Consider the following 23096-nt stretch of genomic DNA (forward strand, 5'->3'; position numbering starts at 1 on the left):
CAACCTGCTGATGTCTTCAGACATCACTCAATCCAGCATCCTGTCTCTGCTATTAAGAAGCTGGTTTGGAGATTAGCCCATTGTGCCCCGTACTGAACATTCTCAGAATCCTCCGATAACAAGACAATAGGCTCATCTGGTTGTATCGATGTACATCTAAAGTGTAGGTGTGGATGATTATTTCTGGCATGCTGTGAACAAAATGCCAGCTTATCAATTGATTAGACTGCGAAAGGTGGTGAAATCTTGACAGGTTTCATTTACCATTCTGACTGCGAAGGGGTTTGACGTCACTAGACCTGTGATACAAACAGAATACAGTTTCAGGGCAGTGTTAACTGTACAGATATTGACTAAGTTGTGTACTGTTGGTTATAATCAACATTAACATGCATTCTACACACACCTATACAATGGATGTAATCAAGTGTGACATTTCAACAGATAAGAAGGCTGGCACTTAGATTCAGGTATTGAAAAGAAACCTACGATTATGATTGTTTCACAAATGTCATTATTGACGTAACATCATCACTCGTTGGCAATCTGATCCAGTCTGTGTTTATTTATAGTCACTAGCTTGTTCCTGCTCAAAACCTATTCATCGATCACCACACAAATCAATTTCAAATCAATAAAATCATATCTGAATATTGCCCACTTCAATGCAGTTAGGGCGAGGGGGGGGGTAGATGTAGCCTAAATATAGACAGAACTTTCAGCTTCTTAGTTTCCTCTGCTGGTATAGCTACTCAACCAGGAAAAGATAGCACCACAAACTGTGACATTTCAAATTACTGAAATTTTTCATTTATCCCCTTTAGCTGAGAGTTGTTGTAAATACCTATTTGGTACTTCTTCAGGTTGGTAAAGCTGTGTTTCATACACATGAAATACACAGGTAGAAAAGTGCAAAAAACTCTCCGGATTGATTTATTGGGGAATAGTAGCTTACTTAGATACAAGGCTATATTGGAAAAGGGAAGCTGATATCTACATGGAAATGTCATTTGTCATTTATTTTGTGACAAGTCCCTGAGTGATTTGAATATGGTTGCTAGCTGCAGCAATGGTTTGTTGGAAAGATGCTTTGAAGGTGATTCGTGAGATATCCAGGATTGTGATGGCAAAGAGTTAGGCCTCGCTTTCATCGTCATAGTCTTTGGCATCCAAACCATTCTGCTAGGTTTAGATTTGATGACAAATGCTCATGATGAGCCCACCACCACCTTCTTCAGCATCCCTAGAGTATCTCAGTCTTGTCATGACTGTCAGCATCTAAACAGTCACCAGCATTGGTCATGTTGGTGTAAGATACCCGCTATCAAACAAAGATAGCTGTGGAAGGCCGATCTCTGCAAATGTCATGAGGGACATCAAGTGACTGGTAACCTGATAACTTTAATCATAACAACCGACCAGGAAACAAAAACCTTGATTGGGTATCAACCTGATCATGATCCTGCTCCAGGTCTCACAGTAATTTGAGATAAGACATGTTTTAGGCAGCTATACATAACAGATTGAAAGTCATAAGGAAAAATTTATTCCAATTAATTCACAAGTTTATTAAGTGTCTGTTGTGTGGTTCTTCCTGTACTGAGTGGTTGACCCACTTTATACTGAATAATACTGACCAAAACATCTCATACTTTACTGAATAATACTGACCAAAACATCTCATACTTCATGATATTGAAGAGGACTAATTTGATGAACCAATTAAAACGAAGTGTAACATGATAATCAGATGATACAATTACAATCACTTCCTACATGTCCTATACGCAGTCATGTTTCGCATATATTGGTGTTCGTGAGTCCTATACTGGCATTCTGAGTAACTGTTGCAGTGTTTCCATGAAAGTGCTTCATCCACAGTAAAAAACCTTTCCTTATACTTTTGGAATCTAATGTCATCTAATCTCATGTATCCTAAACAGAGGTAGGCCAAACACAACATTCTACACCATTCTACCATGCCTGCCAAACTTATGATATCTTGCTCTGAGGGTGTTGGCCCAACTGTATGGATATCACCTCTCAACGGAATGACACTCCTCCTGTCTGTCTTTGCCGCAAGGCGCAATTTCTCTGCAGGTTTTCTATGAAGATGACGATGTCCAAAGTTCCTGAAGAGTACATCATTTCTTAACCTATTGCATGTGTTTGTTTGCAGATGCCATTCAGGAAGAAGACAAACACGACTGAAGAGTACATTCTCTCTTTCCCTCTCATGACATGTTTCTTGAAAAACATTTCCCATGCGAAACTAACGTATTGTTTTCATTCTACTTTTTCAGGTGAGTTGAAGGCATTGTAGTGAATTGGTAGAGGTAGAGGTTCGTGTAAGATGAGGTAGGGCTTCCATCTCAAAGTGACTTGACTTGACAAAGGTCCAATTCTTCTGTCTCTGCTCTGCAAACTCTGTTTATACCATCGCCACTCTGAGGCCCTCCTGGTCAGGCAATGATTGGAACAATACACAGGTGGGAGAGGATCCCAATGATTGAATTCTGATCAAAACAGGCGGTGGGTGCTTGGATGATGAGATTGATTTATGATGCAATATCAATCAAGTGTTTACACAGATGAGGTTCTGATGATCATTCAGCTAGGATTAATTTATACTAAAATTGCCTTTTCGGTAGGTGGTCTGACATGATGTCCTTGCACCAGTCACTGTAACATTTACTGATTATGTACTTGCTCACTTTCTAATGAAGCATCTTGAGGAAATCAGAGGGTGGTGTATGATGGAAAACAAGTGGGCTTGTGTCATATTTTACTGGCTTCAAGTTGGTAGGCAACATTACGACTGTGTCATAGGCAGGTTGCCATGGAAATGTACGCTTTATTCACCAATGTCTCACCTTACATGAGTTGTCTTGGATGTTTCATTAGTGATTGGATTTAGAGCCTTGTCGTTGGTCACAAAATGTGAACAACAACCAAAATCTGAAGACTGAGAGTAGAATCCTGTTGAAGAGAATGAGCCTGTGTTTCCATGATCAGCGCAGGCCAAACTCCATCCAAACTGAGACCATAATAGTTGGTTCTTTCCCTCGCCATTGCTTGCAGAATCCCCTTGACCACACCCAAAACTGACATTGTCGGTGTTGATCTACAACATGTAGCCCTCAGCCAAGCTTGGCCTGCAAATCGTTGATGGGTGGTCAACTTGTGTCTCCTCTTGAAGGCAATGAGCTGGTGTTGCTTGCCACTCAACTCACCAAATGTGCCTGTGTTGCCACCCACTCACTCACTAAGCGTGCCATGATCCCCTTGGCCTTGACCGTGCAGTTACACTACAGTGATCAGAAGCCATCAATACCAGGGAACTGCAACACCAACATGGTTTCATCTTCCCCTCAGTTAGATCTGGTGGTCTCATTAACTGATGACTAAACCTTGTGTCTGGGCAATCTCGAGGGAGTCTCTCATTATTGGCTGGAAAATGACAAATTCACAGGTGTGTACCTTGCTATTGACACAAAGATAATGAAGGTATAGAATATTACCATATAGAAAAATGAGTGTTCTTGTCCACTCCAAGGTGAGGTGAATGGTTGCTGTATTTCATGACCGGTTGTAACTGGTTCTGGTATGCAGATTGCTGGTGAGTTGTGGCATGAAATCTTGTACGCAATGCAAGATTGGTACTTTCATCATCGTGATACTCGTGGTAGCCAAAGAATATGAGTTGGAAGCCTGCAAAGATGTTCCAAACATCAGTCTCGTTTTAGTTTTCCTCATGAACCATCTTAAAAGATGACATGAACTCTTCCGTAACCTCCCCATTCTCATTTAGTATGTCTAGTCTTCCTCATATAAAACACAGGTTGTGTTCTGTAACATCAGAAACCTTTTTAGCTCAGAGATGAAGGGAAAAAACTTGCTTTCAAAAGATACCTGTAGGAATCCTGCCTTCTTCGTTATGTTTGAGCCCTTTGAGGTCGGCCTACTTTCTTCTCGATATTTGATTACAGTACATCCATCCACATCCCAGTGAGTCCGGGGAATTCTCATAATCTCATACTTCTTCCAACCTTTGTAAAGATGGTCTGCTGGAGCATACATATCATGTCAGAAATACATGAAATATTGTCAGTCAGTTTCTCATGAAATGAATATTGTGTTCTGGTCTAAGCAAAGCTTTGAGAGATTGTCTTAAATGGGCTTTGTAACCCATTGATACTGAGCAGGGGAGACCAGGTCTGCTATAGCTTTACTTCCTAATCATCTCGTTTGCCTCGTCTCTGATATGAATTTGTATAATAGAAGTCAAAGCAAAGGAAGGAAGAGATGCCACAGGGCTTGTCTTACTAGATAGCTAATGAGGACGGGAATTCAAAGGGTCACAACATTTGGAATCCAAATACATGTATTTTTAAAAACATGTTTATCCAGGAGATTGGAAGTACCCTCAGTATCGGCATTGTCTCTAAAAACAAGGAATCACCACACGTCTTGCCCGGCTGACGACCGCTTTCAAATAGTCACCATCAGTGCCAACTTTCCACCTGATGAAAAGCTGAGAGACTTCATTGCAAGACAACGCTCTGTCCTTTCTGTACTGCTTACTCCCCAATGTACGACTGATAAGTGATTTATGTTGTGTCGTGTCTCCTCAATCTCAGTATAAGGAATGGAGGCATGAAAAAGGTAGAACTTAATTGCCCAAAGGCATTTTTCAATCACTGAATGCGCTATCATAATTACCCAGCCCATTTGGGGATTCGCTTCATCTGGTAATTTTTTCCTTCAATTTCATAATGATTCTAGTAGTGTAGAGTAGAGAGGCAGTATTGTGATGATGATATAAGCAACAGCAGAAACCCACAACGTTGCTCACTCTCCGGATGAGGCATGACTATTTTGCCACTTCTCCCCCTTGTCTCGGTAACCTTATCTTATCAGGAGTTGCGTGTCCTCCACTTATCTTATCAGGAGTTGCATGTCCTCCATTTCTGTGTCAGTCTTCCCTTGGTCACCTTATCTTATCAGGAGTTGCATGTCCTCCACTTCTGTGTCAATCTCCCCTTGGTCACCTTATCTTATCAGGAGTTGCATGTCCTCCACTTCTGTGTCAGTCTCATTTGCCCTCGTGTTAGCTCCAGGGCGGTACCTGATCCATGGTGATGTCACAACCTGGCTCATGTTGTTGGCAGTCTTGGGTGCTTGGTGTCACAATCATATTGCGTCTCCTGCCTAGAGAGAAGATCAAAAAGGTCTGCTGCTTTGACACCTGGGGTCTGTACAGGCATCGCAGGTTTGGGAAACTCAACATAAGTTATTGGTGCCCTAGTTTTCAGACATGTAATGGTGTTTGAAAACCTTTACTTGAGGTTACATTTGAGTATAGAGGAAATGTGCTGCACATCCAATTCAAAAGTTCTTTATGAACCTTTATCTGATATTATCCAATATCTGGAATTATTCGTCTTATCCTACTCGGGCAAATATTTCTCTCCTTCTAACATCATAACGTTTGGCAAGATTCTCCGTGCCGTTTACATTACCTTGAGCATGTTAAGCCCTCTGGTTCCTGGAGATGCTTTTATAAGATATCAACATAACATCAGGGGCTGGAAACCTTTTAGTCATCATAGGGCCTCATTCTTAGAGGGGGCAAAGGGGAAACAGGTGTGGTCCGCTGATAACCAATTATTACAAGGTAGTTGTTTTTTTGCCAAGAATTGATGAAGACTATGAGTTCTTGGTTTTACTGATAGACATCCTGTACAACCCTCGATCCTTGCAAGGCACACCGTGTCACAGCATCAGTTCATCCAATGTCACAGCATCAGTTCATCCAGGGTCACAGCATCAGTTCATCCAGTGTCACAGCATCAGTTCATCCAGTGTCACGGCATCAGTTCATCCAGCGTCACAGCATCAGTTCATCCAGTGTCACGGCATCAGTTCATCCAGTGTCACAGCATCAGTTCATCCAGTGTCACAGCATCAGTTCATCCAGCGTCACAGCATCAGTTCATCCAGCGTCACAGCATCAGTTCATCCAGCGTCATAGCATCAGTTCATCCAGTGTCACAGCATCAGTTCATCAAGTGTCACAGCATCAGTTCATCCAGTGTCACAGCATCAGTTCATCCAGTGTCACGGCATCAGTTCATCCAGTGTGACGGCATCAGTTCATCCAGTGTCACGGCATCAGTTCATCCAGTGTCACGGCATCAGTTCATCCAGTGTCACGGCATCAGTTCATCAAGTGTCACGGCATCAGTTCATCCAGTGTCACGGCATCAGTTCATCCAGTGTCACGGCATCAGTTCATCCAGTGTCACGGCATCAGTTCATCCAGTGTCACGGCATCAGTTCATCCAGTGTCACGGCATCAGTTCATCCAGTGTCACGGCATCAGTTCATCCAGTGTCACGGCATCAGTTCATCCAGTGTCACGGCATCAGTTCATCCAGTGTCACGGCATCAGTTCATCAAGTGTCACGGCATCAGTTCATCCAGTGTCACGGCATCAGTTCATCCAGTGTCACAGCATCAGTTCATCCAGTGTCACGGCATCAGTTCATCCAGTGTCACGGCATCAGTTCATCCAGTGTCACGGCATCAGTTCATCCAGTGTCACGGCATCAGTTCATCAAGTGTCACAGCATCAGTTCATCCAGTGTCACAGCATCAGTTCATCCAGTGTCACAGCATCAGTTCATCCAGTGTCACGGCATCAGTTCATCCAGTGTGACGGCATCAGTTCATCCAGTGTCACGGCATCAGTTCATCCAGTGTGACGGCATCAGTTCATCCAGTGTCACGGCATCAGTTCATCCAGTGTCACAGCATCAGTTCATCCAGTGTCACAGCATCAGTTCATCCAGTGTCACAGCATCAGTTCATCCAGTGTCACGGCATCAGTTCATCCAGTGTCACGGCATCAGTTCATCCAGTGTCACGGCATCAGTTCATCCAGTGTCACGGCATCAGTTCATCCAGTGTCACGGCATCAGTTCATCCAGTGTCACGGCATCAGTTCATCAAGTGTCACAGCATCAGTTCATCCAGTGTCACGGCATCAGTTCATCCAGTGTCACGGCATCAGTTCATCCAGTGTCACAGCATCAGTTCATCCAGTGTCACAGCATCAGTTCATCCAGTGTCACAGCATCAGTTCATCCAGTGTCACAGCATCAGTTCATCCAGTGTCACAGCATCAGTTCATCCAGTGTCGCAGCATCAGTTCATCCATTCTCGTACCACAGCCCACTCTCTGTGGCTTCCGATTCTATGTAAGAGAATCAGACATAAAGTAAACATCTCAGGTAGAAATTTCCTTCTTGGCTTTGCCAGATTCGCAGCTCGTTACATTTGTAGCGGGGATGTATGATATTAAGTTCTCCTTTTGATAACCGAATATCCAATATTCATCTTTGCCAGGGTATGAGAAAGGTGGACACCTACGGAACTCACCGCCCACTTGTTAATCAATACAGATACGAGGTTTGACATTATTATAGTCAGCTGATGGTATAAAAGCCATGGTATGGGTTGGCATGCACTTCTCCTTTGTCTATTTGGACTGTTGGCAACATTCGTTAAAAGGGTTCAGAGCAGGGATTCATAATAACCTCTCAGGTGGTTCAAACGTAGCAGACTGCAGGTTGTTTTAACCTCCATCCAAATTAGCCTATTGCCTCCTAAGACAGCCTCTTCTACTGGTATCCCACTGTGATTGTGCAGAGAAGAGGACAGAGTAGCCACTTTAAATTGCATTCGTAGGTGAAGTTCATCTCAGGAGAAGAATCAAAATAAGAAAGCCCTCCTGTAGTCTCAGACTGTGGCTCTTTCCCCTCTCTTCAGCAATCATTGCTTCTCTGGCCCCAAATCCAGAACAGCTTGATTGAAAAACGGCTGGATTACTTTTAATGTCATAGTTCAAAATTCGATCGAATTTATTGCCAAGTGTGCCATTATAAGTTAACGATAATAAGTGTTCACCGCCCGAGGGAAGCCAAGTTTCCGATCTTGAACTTGAGCTGTGAGTTGGAGTCATGCTTGTATACACAGTTTGGTCATATTCAGCAAATCAACGGTAATCTGCTTATAACAGACTTGAGGGTAATGTTGAAGAGATTTGACCTAAGCTATTATTTGCCAATTATCTTTCAATTATTGTCCTATGAAAGAACTGTATGTCTTTTTCAACAGATTACATGCCTTTTGACCAACCGTGACAAATCTAAAGAAATGAGAGATTATTGCCGACTTACCCTTGCGACTTGCACTTAATACTCAGCATTGGTCTTGCGAGGGAAAGCAAAGTCTCCTACAGGGCTTGAAGGTGGATACAAGTAGCCCATTGGAAAACTCATGAGCTTGATCAGTTCACCTTCCAGCAACATGTTTGCTTTGCTCTCTGTTACAAGTATGAAAACATTCATCGTTTCTGTAACACTTGAACAAGTGACTGATCAAACATGTTATGTTATGAGGTGAAGGAAACACCACGAGCGACTTGCCTCTGGTGTCTGCTCTCAGTGGAACTTGGGTGAAGATGGGCAGGTGTTTTCAAAGACCAACTACTACTGAACCTTCAAATAGCTGTCTGTATCACTTGAAAGAGTGTCTGATCACACATTGCTATGTTATGAGTTGAATCAAAGCTGATGTCTGCTCTCACAGCTAGCCTGGGACTGAGTCCATCCAGGTTAGCTGGGCGGTGAAATAGAGCTGTTGATCACCCTTGAAATCTCTCATCAACCAACTCTTGGCTGCATGTAGTACCCTTTCTTTGAAAACTCATGAATACTCAAGGAACTCCTTCATTGCAGAGCATTTCCAACTTATCATAATAGTATTAGTTCCTTCCCTTAACAACAGATGGCATGGACAGTATTCTTAACCAGTCTGGTTACTGGTCACAATGGGATAAATTATGTACAGGCGATCACATAACAATAAACTACATCTTGGAAGAATACAGTGGCCTTGCAGTTTTGAACAGGTTTTAGAAACTGCCATTGTTTGATGTTATTGTTCTGCCCGAGATACAATAAGAGGACAAATGTGATCTTACTTATGTATGTTTCACACTGTTATAGTACACTTTGCACACATCAGCATAGCACACTGACTTTGTGGCTATGGTTGATGGTCATACCCTGGAGAGGTGACCTTCTGTTACCCCAGCACTTAGCTCAAATCAATACCCTGTTGTCACTTGGGAACTGGCCACTTGTCATAATAATACCACTCTTAATTATTCACTAACATCGTTAATAACTTTCATGGTAATGAGCTGAAATATCTGGGTAATGCGGATGTTCAGGCATTTCTTTGGATGTAAACTTTGCTAAGGTTGTGAGGGATGGGTTTGCTTGGGAAGGGGAAGGGTGGAGGTGGAGATGTCATACTGATGTTGATGTTATGAATGAATTGACAGGCTGGTGGTATTCTCAGTTTTGATGGCAAAGCAACCTCACCTTGAACTGTCACAAACTTAAACAGCTTGACAAAAACATCGTTATGTTGATAGCAAAGGTCGGAGAAGTGCCCCGTCCCAGCACCAGCGAGTAGTCAGAGTGTTCATGGTCACTATGATTGGAACTTGAAATGTACGTTGAACATCGCAATCGATGCTCTTCATATAAGAAAATAATGAATGCATCTCTTGCTCCAAAAACTTGTGTTGAAGAGTGAACTGTCCAATGAATGATGTTGTTATCACAGCTCTCCTGATTTATGATGATAGTTTCTATTTGGTGTCTGATTATGGTGAAGTGATATATTCTGTCAGGTCTTGATGTTTATGGCTTACCTGACTGCTCAAGGTTGATAAGAATAGGAATTAACATCGAGCTGATGAGGTAGCAGGAGCTAAAATAGTGCTGTCAGTTATACTTGTAGTGTAACATAACAGCTTGTGGTTTTTGCTTGTCACAAGCAGGTGCTGCCATCTGAGTATTGAGGGTAGAACTGATTCCAGTGCCATACCCACCAGTGGCAGCCAACCACTTGTCAGGAGCAAGCTCTCCTTAAAAGTTCCTGAAAGCGCCTACAATCTTGACCTTGAGAAATCACGTTGTACAATCCATCTTGTTAGTGTCAATACTAGTGCAGAATGACTAAATCTTGTTGGGAGATATTTGAGTTGCCTATACCAATAGCAGTTGATATGATCTTATTTGGTCAGATCAGAGATGCTACGTCATTAATCTTTATCTGGTGAATGAAAATGTCTCATATTCTTCATGAAATATTTTGTTCCAATTTCCGGTCCTTGAAATATGTTACTTCTCCTATGGTGCGGTGTGATTTTCAATTTGATGGAAATAATCTGACCTTCCAGCCAAGATCACCATTGGTGATCACTTCATGTTCAGTGAATATGACTCACTTTTCAAATAAAAATGAAAAAAAAGCAATGTAACGGATGTGATATTTATTGAGCGATCTTAAGTGGCATTATCCTGGTGGTTCTCCCAACCACAAGTGGTTTCAAGTCAGCACAACTCAAACATGCAGCATGGACCGTCGAGATAACGTTGGTATACATCGGGAACCATACACACACATCACGCCACTGGGTTTATACAGCAATGTCGATATCCTAAATGCACTGAAGTCCTCAAGTGATTCATTTCGGGGATGTTTTGGTGAACTGAGACTCGAGCACATTTCACCCATTTGCGCAGTGGTAATGATTTTCAACCCGTCATTGGTATATACATGTACATACCCATAGACCACGATTAGTCATCTCACGATCGTCCCGCAGACATGTCCGACTATAACGATAAAACTACACTGATGGCCGCGGCGACTGACGGGTAAGATTTATGTGTTTATCATCATTATCGTTGCAGGATCTTTCTGTCGGAGGGCGATCAATCTCTGGAATACAAGTCACTCTTAGTTGTGTATATGAAGTCATCTTACTTTCCTGCTTTCAATTGGTAGCGGTTATTGGCCGTGTCCTTTCAGAAATTCAGAATGGGTGTGGATTTTCCCATCTGAAATTGTCAACAAGATCTCTGGTAGTTTGGCCTCTTGGTCTTTATGCCCTCTCCTGGTACATGTATGATCAGCTAACCAGTAATGAGTAGTTAGTATGAGTGGATGACATGCAAATGTTAACCCTTGACTGGTCACAATGATTCCTCTTGTCTTGTGAATTCTCCCAGAGGCATTCTGTTTCCGATGGGCTAAACATGCTAGAGTCCGATTTCATAATCTTTTTTATTCTGCTGTTATTTGTCAACTCTGTTCCTGACCTACACTTTCCATTATTTTGTCAACTTGAATCACAGACGCACTATTAGAAACTAAAACATGGTCAGACAATCTGTTCTTTTGTCTTCTTAATCTTACTAAAAGCAACACATTCGATTAAAATAGCTGATCAGATTTTAAAACCAACTTGAATGATTGATTGCATGGTCAGACTGATGTCTTGATCAAGACCGAAATCCAAATAAAAACAAAACTTTAGGAATTCACTTTGAATAAAAACAAGTAGTTTGTATTGAGAAGGGTTAGAAAGCGTTACACAGAGTCTTACAGATCCTCCATATTTGGCAATACACCTCAAGTATTGTGTTAAAACCTTTGGGGAGGTCCTATAGCCAGTTCACAAGTTAACATATTAGGCCCTTTCGTTTGACAAAATACAACTTTATGGCCTGTACTCAGTCAAATGCGCAGTTAGATTTGGCGCGATTGATAAGTTGTATTGTAGTGCTTCTGTTATAAGGGAATACATTGGATTACACCATGTCGAAGCTTGTGACAGTGTTTGAGGATGGGAATACAAGGAATGGCTTTCTGCGGAGGTCTAACAGTAAGAGAATGAGTCGACGGTAAGATTCAAGCCCCTCACACAGATCCATTGGTAGAGTGGCATGATTTGATGTAGAATCTTTGCATTATCAAATCGATCGCACTTTATATATTGATTAAACTGATGCAAATGTTTCTCATCAGTTCAACTTGAATTCTACGAGTAGTATTATCTATGAAATATCGTCCTGAGCATCATCAATAAATTCGCATCTAAAATATGTTTCACTCCACATCCTCACCAAATTCTTTTTCAAACTTCTTTCCATTTCGTTTCATTATTGTATTTCGTGAAAGTATGTTACTCAAGTGTGCATTGCCATGGCAACATAATCTGAATAATTGATTTGAACAATAAATATCAGGATTTTGTTGGCATGGTATACTTGAATCTGTAAATAATGTATGGAGTATGACGAAGCCCGGTTGAAGAGATGAAATGCTACATAATGCACCCTGCCTCTGGGGATGATCTTTTTAAGAATGCTCAATAAACAGCCATTTGGCTGTACACTTGACAGTATCTGTTACTGCATGCTCTGATGTACAGTTTGTACTGGTGCATGAAGTTTGTATCACATTTATAATGTGCTGCTTTTAAATCACATCTTGGAACCACTATACAAGCTCATCGGACATAATTATCTCTATAAAGCTTGTTACATGAGATGTCTGGCATCATTTCTCTCCCCCATCATCATTCTGTGGTGAATATTGCATATTCCCCATCAGCTCACACCAACCAAAAACACCAAGCTTGTATTGACGTTGCCAAAAATACATTGATGCTCACAAATCATGTTGGACAGTGTGTGTGTCTGATGTCTAGAGATCGATATACTACGTAACGATGCTTTTCACTTGTATTGTTGGCCCGGGGAGAAACCATGGAGATCGTTCAGCTGAGACACAAGCCTCAGAGGATGCTCCTTATGTACTCTTGTTCCAACTTGTATTGGAAGATGAGATTCTTAACCCCGGAACGTGGACAAATAGCCAAGTCAACATGTACTTTTAAAAACATCTTCATATACGGCCACCTTATCTCATTGTAGTCTCCTAATTCGAGTTAACTGAGTTGTGTGACCTACCTCTTCTCTACCACAAGTAGAGACAGAGGTCAGAAACTGAAAGTGACACAACCTGGATAGTCCATGACTTGATACTAATGATAGTAATCATATCAGTCGATTAAGCTAATTGAATGGTTTAATGTTGATATCCAGTGGAAAAGAACAAGTGCAAATATTGAGAGTGATCAAGAAGCAGAGATTAATTGATGTCAAATCAGTTTATTAATATGTCCAACCATTGAGGTATGATGGCTTTGATTGACATCAATTGAGTGCATTGATTGACATCAATCAAGGTAATGGGCCAATTGAGATGATAGCTACTGCAGCATTCTGATATCTGGTAGCCACTTATCAATGTTATTGAATATGGTTCAGTTGGTGATGACCTCACCCGACTATTGATCTGAGTAAATCCTTGTTGTTTTGTCTGGCAAAGAGCTGCGGTATGTGTCATGCTTTGTGCCATGGGCTCATGATACTCCAGCCATCGGGCTCATAGTCTCGATACTCCAGCCATGGGCTCATGATACTCCAGCCATCGGGCTCATAGTCTCGATACTCCAGCCATCGGGCTCATAGTCTCGATACTCCAGCCATATGGCTCATAGTCTCGATACTCCAGCCATCAGGCTCATAGTCTCGATTCTCCAGCCATCGGGCTCATAGTCTCGATACTCCAGCCATGGGCTCATGATACTCCAGCCATCGGGCTCATAGTCTCGATACTCCAGCCATCGGGCTCATAGTCTCGATACTCCAGCCATATGGCTCATAGTCTCGATACTCCAGCCATCAGGCTCATAGTCTCGATTCTCCAGCCATCGGGCTCATAGTCTCGATACTCCAGCCATCGGGCTCATAGTCTTGATACTCAAGCCATCAGGCTCATAGTCTCGATATTCCAGCCATCGGGCTCATAGTCTCGATATTCCAGCCATCGGGCTCATAGTCTCGATACTCCAGCCATCGGGCTCATAGTCTCGATACTCCAGCCATATGGCTCATAGTCTCGATACTCCAGCCATCGGGCTCATAGTCTCGATACTCCAGCCATCGGGCTCATAGTCTCAATACCACTCAAGCCCAGTGAGCAGACTTCTTTGACTGTTTCATCGAGCTAACTTATTGGGTGAATGTTGAATGGTAACACGTGTTCAGTTTATGATATTGGATAACTCGGTATCTAGGTAAACTGGCGGAGTAGAGCAGCGCTAACTAGCGTTGCTTGTGTTGCTATAGTCGGAGGTGGTGAGGGCTGAGTGTGTTTGTTGGAGTTGTGTTGTTTTGTAGTTTCGAGGCCAAGGTCTGTGGATGTTGTTTGAGTCAATGATGTGCCAAACTTTACTGGAAGCTGCTGCTCATGGAGTCAATGCATTTATAGCATAATCTGACATCAAGTTTGGATTGTTCTCTAGCTGTTTCCATGGATATTCTGTTGTTTCTCCTCAGCTGTATGTATCCCCGTGGATAAGTCGGATTCGTTATCGATGGCTGATGCCCACGTTTTGACGGGCAGGTTATTAACGTCACTTGTTTCTGCCGGGTAGGTAAAATAGGCCTGTCTTTGCATTCAGTGATTGTTGTTTTTAAAAACTGTTGCCAAAAAAGTTTTATCTGGTTGATTTGTTTGATCAGGTGAATCTGGTGCAACTTATAGGCTTTGATGAATGTGGACATGAAGAATTTCATCAGCAAGATCTATGGGGTCTGATTGGTGATCTCCAGGTGACCAATAGGTTTGGCTGAGTGATGAGTCTTCAGCTATAGTTGAGCCAACTGGTGACCACATTACCTAACTTAATCTGGCCCACATGGCTGGTATCAAGAAGCATGCTTATGTTGCTTGCATTATCGTATCATGCTCTGGCAAGAGAAAAGACAAATTCTTACTGTTTTGTGATAAAAGGTTTGATGTGATATCAAAGCAATATCAAGAGGAACAGACATCAATCAAAACTATGCATTATTCTTTTTGTGTTTCATTAAAAAACAGGTGTCAGTTTCAGCCTTTGGCCTTGTGTTGTGTGTTGAGAGTTATCTTACAAACACTATTGACATTCCATCCGATATAAGGGTGTTTCCTCCTGAAGCTAAAAATGACATTTGCAGAATCAATCGCTCCCATCTCAGATAAATGCTATGCTCAGATTTCAGTTTACTATTGTTGATTTGTGAATAGTAATCGATTGACGAGCTGTTTTCCGAGGCACCTGGAATATGCTGATTGATCTCTATTCATTGAGTATGTAGCTGTATTGTATCGGAAATATCTGGCAACGTTTCACGTTTTCTCCAAAAAAGATGTGTGTGTATGAGGTCTATGAGTTGCGGCAGCAGGGACCCTGCTGATTGCGGTTTAATAAGCCATCTTCAGTAGGTTAAACAAATCGCAGTCAGGCCATCTTTAGTAAGGCATGGAAACATGGCAGTGTTCAGCCTCCGATTCCTCGTTATTCTCTGTAAATAGAATATAGTAGTGTCATCCATAACTCGAGCAATATGGAACATTGTCAAGTATATACTAAGTGCATTGTTGTCAAACCAGCTGAAAACTTGTGCACAAACACTCCATTCCATTAACCATTGTTGATTTCAGCAGCTTTAGGACATGTGACGAATCTCCTTGGTAACACTTCCCATCCTCCACTCTTCCGCTGCAGTCTGGCTCGAAGAAACAAAAAAAAAGTATCATGGGCTTGGCAAACCATTTCCAACAAAAAGTAAACTTGGCAGAGATAATGAAGCCATTGATTGGTGTGAGGAAAAGGAAGGGTTTAGACCCTCTCCCATAGGAGTGTTTGGCAAGCCCGTACTGGAACGTTGGTTGGTACATTCATAATCAGCCTGATCCAGAACCATTTCTGTAGAAACCGAGAAACTCACCTAATGAGGGACACTTGGCTGTTTTCAGCAAGTTGGGAGTGTTGAGGCCGAGCCTCAGAGCCACCATCAAAGCTGTCCTGAAGAAAAGTTTCAAACCAAAACGTATTAGTGCAACGTATATCAAACATGACATTGCATGAAATTGACAATTCAGTTGTGAAAGCCAGCTTTCTCAGTCTGAATGAAAAGGTCTCTCTTGGTGAATGGTAATTTAGTAAATGTGTTTAGTCCTTGGTATCTGTACCTGAAGGATTGATGACACCTTATGGGGTGTTAAAAGGGAAGTAAATCTGACAGTAAAGGATGGTGTAATCCTTAATATGGTGATAGGATTCTCCTTGTGGTCATATTATATTTCCCTTGATGGCCATTAGGCATGGTTGCAACAGGATATTGATGTTGGTTTCCTTGTTGGTGAGATTCCAGATGATTCTAGACTTGGAGGATACAGATGGAATATTGATACAAAAATGATGTGATATTCATAAAAGGCTGGGGTACAAGAGTGTTGGGTTCTCCTTTGCTGATTCCCCAACCCAGTCCTGTTGGAGGAACTGATGAGGAAAAGTAGTTTGTGGTGAAGTGTTCGAACGTCCCCTTGCAGACTCAGCATAGTGTTACTGTTCTAAAGTGTTACTGTTCTAGTACTCCCTCTCTGACAGACAGTTATCTCATCAGATTACTCACCCAATTGTAGTTCCTGATAGATCGAGTGCCAACAGAAGAAACTGATTTGAACAATTTCTACCTTTGGCGACACATTATCTCTTGTTCAAACAGACAAAGTACATCCTTCGGTTAAAGTCGGAGCTGTTTCCGTTCACCAATGGCCTTTTTCAGAGGCAAGCTTTTATCCTGTTGGATGTACTTTACTGGAAATGTCAATGACATGTCTAGTTATTGACGTGTACTCTTTCATTAATAGCTCTGTTTTTTATCATACGACACCAGATTTGGGCAAAAACAGAATGGGTCTCCTTTACGAGCCTGATGCTTGCTGGTACTGGCTAATGGAGTTAACTTGTGATGCGTTGGTGGGAGATTATGATGAATCAAACAGAGGTGCCATCCTTTGCAATGCGACCCAACATTGTCCTATAATACGTGCCTATCCTTCTTTTCTCTCCTCCCACATACACTTAAGAAGTACTAGGTGAAATGTTCGCCTCAGAAGCAGTAGGCCTTTGCGATTCTGTACATGTATTGACCGGGTAATTTGCTGTCTTTGTCATCAAAAATGCAATCGGTCGGTGTGGTAATGCCAGTTAGTGCCTGCAGCTTTTCTACCTACAGCCAATACAAATTCCAACTGATTATTGATTCCTCTTCTTGCCTCTACCTTCATTTCATATGTCATTGTTTTCCTTCATGAACCATTGCTTTCTTTTTAACAGGTTATCGATGAGTACAGGTGGCTACTCTGGCCTTCTCCATCATCAAGATATGCAGCATATCATATTGTTGTTTCTCTTCTCATTGCAGTGAGCACTCGATAGTAGCTGCGCGGGCATCTGTGATGATATATGACGATGCCAACAAAAAATGGATACCGAGTGGTTCATCTCAAGGCCTTTCCAAAGTACACATTTATTACCACTCTGTCAACAATACGTTTCGGGTGGTCGGACGAAAATTACAGGATCATGAGGTATGCTTTTAGACATCATTTGTGAAAAATATGGGTTGGTATGTTGGAATGCTATCTGGGGAACTTACACATCCGAAACCTGAAGATTCCTCACACAATCTTTCTTTGGTCAGTCTCAACTGTGCTCAGCCTGGTGCTCTGATCTCCTTACCATCATGCATGGAGTGAAACATTCTGTGTCCAACTCTTACAAAACCTTTACAACAGGGTGATGCTTGGATAGGGTTGTATCAACAGGATATTGCATTAACGGTCCAAGCCAGCTTTATGATGAGCCATTTTCCAGATTGATTTCCCCTGGCTATGATGTGGTATTAAATGGTGTTTTGTCACTGTGATGCCGTCGTCTGATGAAATCTTTATTAGTTTGTGATGAGCAACAGATTGCAGATGAAATAGAAATAGAAAGTAACGGTATCTAGATATGTTTTCTATTCTCCTCTGTGGTGAACTTTAGAAAAAGAGTCGGAATATCGATATCTGTCATGCCGACAGTACTTAACATGAAACTCTCATGACAAAAAACGCACTGCGATACTGTTACCAATGGATATATTTTGATAATCTGCAGCGCATGACGCAAGTTATTCGGTCAGATTCTCTGACAGGCTCCCTTGAGGTCTGGCTGTTCACCAGTTCTCATGATACCTCACCTCCGAGGTATTGGCAGACGTATCCTGTGATTGCTGGATCAGTGGATCCAATGTTCGGCGATGAGCTGATATTGAGCTGCAATGAAAACAACTTACGGCTGTTTCCTTCCGGGACTGAAATATTTTCATTGAGGTCACTGCTTTGACCTACTTTTCTAGGTCACATTATCATCCCATTTGCCCCATCATCTCATTTCAGGTTGTGATAAACTGTGCGATCCTGCGAGGGCTAAAGTACAACCAAGCCACATCCACATTTCACCAATGGCGGGATAACAGACAGGTCTATGGACTCAACTTCACGAGTAAGGAGGATGCAGACAAGTTTGCCCAGGCCATGTGCACGGCATTAGAAAGCCTAGTTGGTGGTAAGTAGATATTAGATTTGGCTCAGTCTCTGCACAAGCTGAGCTGTAACAGGTTCAGTGGTCAGTGCAAGGTTCACTTTTGTGATGGGAGCCTCGAAACTCTGATATTGCATGTTGAAACGTTTTGACATTCAGAGATGGTGGATTATCATTGACATTCACTTGGCTGGCTTGTCTTCTAAACATGTCTGAATCATAGCCACGTAACTTGATAGATATTAACATGGTCTTAACCTCAGATTGGATCGGTGGCGCAAAGATTCAGGTTTCTGGTTGGCTGAAGCTGACAAGACGATTGCTTGAAGCTCCGATATAACCTACAATAGTCATGCCAGTTGGCGTTGTTATGAATGGATTGGCCGAGATGTTCCAATTGATATTCCATTATCATGTTTGGCGCTCCATCTTTCCTGTCTGGGAACTCTGCACGCCTGTGGAATGATGAAGTACATTGGTCTTGTTGCATTATTCATCAGATTGAAGCAGATGAGAGTTTGCCTTGTCTGCACTGGCTGGTTGCCCAGTATAGATTCCCATGCAGACGACACGTTTTATCATGTTGGGTCGACTCGAGTCCGTATCGCAATAATCAAATTTGTTGAGTCATATTTTCTTCTCAACCAACCGAAACAGACATGACAGAAACAAAACTAATGAGCATTTCCTACAGAAAAATGTGTAGTTTGTCAGCTGAGATGACATTGTGAGAGATTATCCATTTTGTGTTGATTTGGTTGGGTTTAGGACTGGCCAGATTTGTTCTGAGTCATTGTGATGTAAACAGTAATCCAGATGACCAACAGATGAGATATGTTTTATCTACAAGTCCAAATCAAAGTGGCTGGGATTATCCTCAATGGAATAAGAGTCAAGTCACACTTTATGGAGTCTGGCTCTGAGCAACAGGATTTAGATTGAGTCAGACTTGAGATGATAGGATCTGAGTTGTGTCGAGATGTGATGTCTGTGGCTGATTGCATGTACCGACCAAGTCCAAAGTCTGTTGTCAAGTTTTAGAGTCACGTTGTCAGACGAACCTTAGTGAGCACCGTTCTGTGGCTGAAGCTAACTTCCACGCCATCATTGTATTCCATTAGCCAGCACAAATCATCTACATGGCCTTACCCAGAAACAGTCTCCTTGCCAATCAATGACGGCTTGTTATGATAAACCAATGGCAAGCTATTGGATCAGGAAGATGTGATTACTGAGCAAGTGTCTCGTCCTCTCATGCATATCTCACCCTGTTCTACGTGCGAGTTTGAAGTCATAGTCGGCACTGATTGATAGGGAACAACTCCTTTCATTGCCAAGCTCATTTCAATGCTGATTTTATTACAAAGTTGTTTTGATTGATTGTTCCCAATAGGGTTTGCAGCTGGTGTATAGAACAGGCTCTACATTCTCTGCAATGATATGGCATTGAACATGTAATTACAGTAAGACAAGGGGTGAACAGGGTTGTGATTTTGGGTATGCCTGTCCAGGTTTTGCATGCACGTTGCTACTGTTGTCTTTATGGTATGTTGACTACGAAAGGACTGCACTTTCTGCAGGACCAAACAGCCCAAATTCTGAATACCCTTGATTACAGATGGGTACGGTTCATTGCAGTCAAGAGTGTACTTCACTTCGCCAGTTCCACGGTTCCATGATGTTGTGTTCAAGTGCTAGCCTAAGGGGTGCATTCAATGAATGTAAAGTGATTCTGCTCTATGTTGCCAAAGCATTCAGAACATCTTTGCTGCAATCGTTCTATCAGGAGTTCACCACCTGGGTGAGATACTTACTGCTAGTGCTCTCACTTTATACCTCTCGAGGTGAAACATAACTGTTGCTACTTCATGTTGATGACACGCTTGAAGAAGCAGAAGATAACTGGGAGTAGCAAGGTGGAAGTTACAAATTGTCTGTTGACAAAGAACCAGCTCAGCGGGAAAATGGTGTTCACAAGAAGTTTTCAGTGAGCTAGGTGGCTGCAAGATTTCATCATGCAAAGTGAAGTGTGGTTACTTTTATGGCTTTCTGGGCATTGTTGTCTCAGTTTATGAGGGCTTCACTCAGACCCCCTTGGTTGGTTTGCTCTGTGGGGAGGGTACTCATTGAAATCTATTTGTTCTGAGGAACTCAATATCTTGTGGACAGACAGGAGAGATTGTCCGAGTAATGTAACGATTGAATTCTTTGTTTTCCCAAGTGAATTCCTCAAATGCTAATGCATTTGCTCTGGTTGTATATACTCAGTGAGTGGGAGTTCCTCGCTGGCTCATTAATAACTCATCATCTCAGCCAGGTACCTGACACCTCTACCCTCTCAAAACCTACCAGCAGTATGCGTTATTGAAGTTCTTCATCAACAAGAAATGCGTGTCAAGGGTATTGGCTTTTCTCTTTCGTCATCTTGTTCAAATACAACCCATGATTAGCACAACATAAAACCCTCTGCTGTGGTCTGCATGAGACATTTCCAATGATTGCTTGATGTATTGGTCTTTGTAAACTCAAGGTTGCCAAGCTTATGGAAGCTAAAGATATCAGTGAAACATCCAACCAATATTAGTCTACCCAGGGTGAGATTTCAAGGCTCGTATCCTCAGCCGTTATCTCATGTCTCTTTGCAGCGTCTCCGCGGCCGAGTCAGCCGATCTACCAACAGCCTCAGATACAACAACCTCCACAAGGACAACCTCAACATCCTCCACAACATTTCCAACAGAATGGGCCATCAGAGACGCATGTGTTACCGCCACAGCAGGTGCCACAGCCTCCAGCTGCACCTGAGCCAGAACAGAGGTGAGTGTCCACTTGTCAAGGCTATATACAGCCAATCTTGTCTTAAAGACAAATCCATGAAAATGACGCTATCAGACACAATTAGTCTGTTCAGTCTTAGCAGCTTGCTCAAGAGGAAGAAAAGGTTGAAGATCTGAGAGAAGTAGGTCAAGTAGGTTCTAACCTACTTTGATGGCAAGCCGGACCTACGGGCTGGGGCATCCCTAATATCTGTAACTTGTCTGACCAAGTCCTCCTTTCCATTGCAGGCCACCACGGGAGGACTATCAGACACATCAGAGGAAATCATCACAACCAAGTAAGTTCTCATGTGTGTGTGTGTGTGTTACATCAGTCTTGAGTATTGTTTAGTGAGGTGTGACTCTTGTGGCATTGTCTGACGTGATGTAATCGCGTTGCTTGACCAAGTTCTGTTGACACGGATCACCGGTCTCTGATGGATTACCGGTCTGAATCAGACAATAAGGTTCTCATTAGCTCCATGTATTCATTGATAAATGACTGTGAAAGTTCCTGTAAAGTGTTTGTATTTGCTATTGTTGACTCGTGCATCACTGAGCCTGTTGTGTAATTAGCAAATATGTTTGTATATGTTCACTACCACTATGAGTTCTTTCCCTCTAATACTACAACACCGCTCTGCGCTCCTTCATGGCATGAACAGGTGAAGAAATCTCCTTGAAATGAGCCAAAAATGGAAAACAATGTCAAAGAAAAAACAGTCATTTAGTAGAAAGTTTTGATAAGCTAAAATGTGACACTGTGCCTTTCCTCTCTTGTAGCATACCGAGACCAGATGATCGGCACGCCCCAGGAAAGTCAGCCCTCCACTCTACCAACACAAACCCCACCACGCTCAACACCACAAGTGACATCAGCACCGCCAGCTCCACCACCAGCGCCCCCTGCCCCTCCTGCAGCACCCCCGGCACCCGCCGCACCAGCGCCACCTCCCGCACCACCACTACCAGCGCCAGCTAGCAAAACACCGACAAACACAGGTAAGACAAACGCGTCGTGTCAAGTTGTTGGCCACTGTCACAAGACATGCGGCATTCTCAAATATAACTTGCTTGTGTCAACAAAACAAACAACTTCACTGTTTTATGTTAGTGTGCCTTGTGTCTTGTCTTGTTGTACCCTGTGGAGCTGTTGGATGAAGCTGGTTAACTTTGAAATTTAAAGTTAAGGTTTTTGGGTTTGTATCCTGATATCAACAACGCTATGGGTTATCATCTGACTTAACACTCAGTTGACAGAAAGATATGTGCTTAGAAACCCTGAGTAAGCTTAGAACGGTGTAAGTAACCAAACAGCTTATACTTATAGTAGATATCTCTGAATGACAATATCCTGATGATAAATACCTTTCTCTTGTCCAGGTGGTGCTCCCCCTCCACCAGCCCCTCCACCACCACCCCCTTCAGGTGGAGTGAAGAAAAATGACGACGAAGACTCAAATACGGGAGGTTTCGCTGCGGCTTTACGCACGGTCCAACTCAAGAAAACTAACAAGGTATGACTGAACATCACCACCAAACTTGAAGATTTCTCCGAATGTAAGGGTGAACATTTCAAACACCTGATGAAATAGTATGAACTGTGAGCATATGACACAGGTGACTCTAGTAAAGGTAGTCCTGCTCATCTTATGGTTTTGTTTCTGTTTCCAGTCAGAAAGTAAAGATACTGTAGATAATGAAAAAGAAACGCGTGGCCACTCGCGAGGACCTTCCATCCCTGGCGCCGGTGATATGATGAGTGAAATGGCGCGACTCCTCGCCCAGCGAAGACGGAAAACGGAAGGAGAGCTGGTTAGTATCATGTGAACTGTGAACGTGTCCGAGGCCTCTGCTACAAGGTC

The 23096-nt window shown here is 42.5% G+C and overlaps 1 protein-coding gene across 6 annotated transcripts in view; it reads left to right on the forward strand.

The window, feature by feature from the left end:
• Nucleotides 1–23096, forward strand: part of LOC135485212 (vasodilator-stimulated phosphoprotein-like) — a 36504-nt gene that overhangs the window by 3789 nt on the left and 9619 nt on the right. For 2 of the 6 annotated variants that reach the window (XM_064767028.1, XM_064767033.1), the window contains exons 1-8: nucleotides 14143–14430; nucleotides 17253–17418; nucleotides 18271–18439; nucleotides 21061–21232; nucleotides 21481–21530; nucleotides 22015–22233; nucleotides 22615–22748; nucleotides 22906–23046. In XM_064767028.1, coding sequence (XP_064623098.1) covers nucleotides 14375–14430; nucleotides 17253–17418; nucleotides 18271–18439; nucleotides 21061–21232; nucleotides 21481–21530; nucleotides 22015–22233; nucleotides 22615–22748; nucleotides 22906–23046 — 1107 coding nt within the window. In that variant the 5' untranslated portion in view covers nucleotides 14143–14374. Of the gene's footprint in view, nucleotides 1–2348; nucleotides 2359–10520; nucleotides 10803–14142; nucleotides 14431–17252; nucleotides 17419–18270; nucleotides 18440–21060; nucleotides 21233–21480; nucleotides 21531–22014; nucleotides 22234–22614; nucleotides 22749–22905; nucleotides 23047–23096 lie in introns of those variants that run through there. The other 4 variants (XM_064767030.1, XM_064767031.1, XM_064767032.1 and 1 more) reach the window with 3 other exon arrangements.

The sequence above is a fragment of the Lineus longissimus genome, chromosome 3 (genome assembly GCF_910592395.1).
Source record: "Lineus longissimus chromosome 3, tnLinLong1.2, whole genome shotgun sequence".
Lineage (NCBI taxonomy): Eukaryota > Metazoa > Nemertea > Pilidiophora > Heteronemertea > Lineidae > Lineus > Lineus longissimus.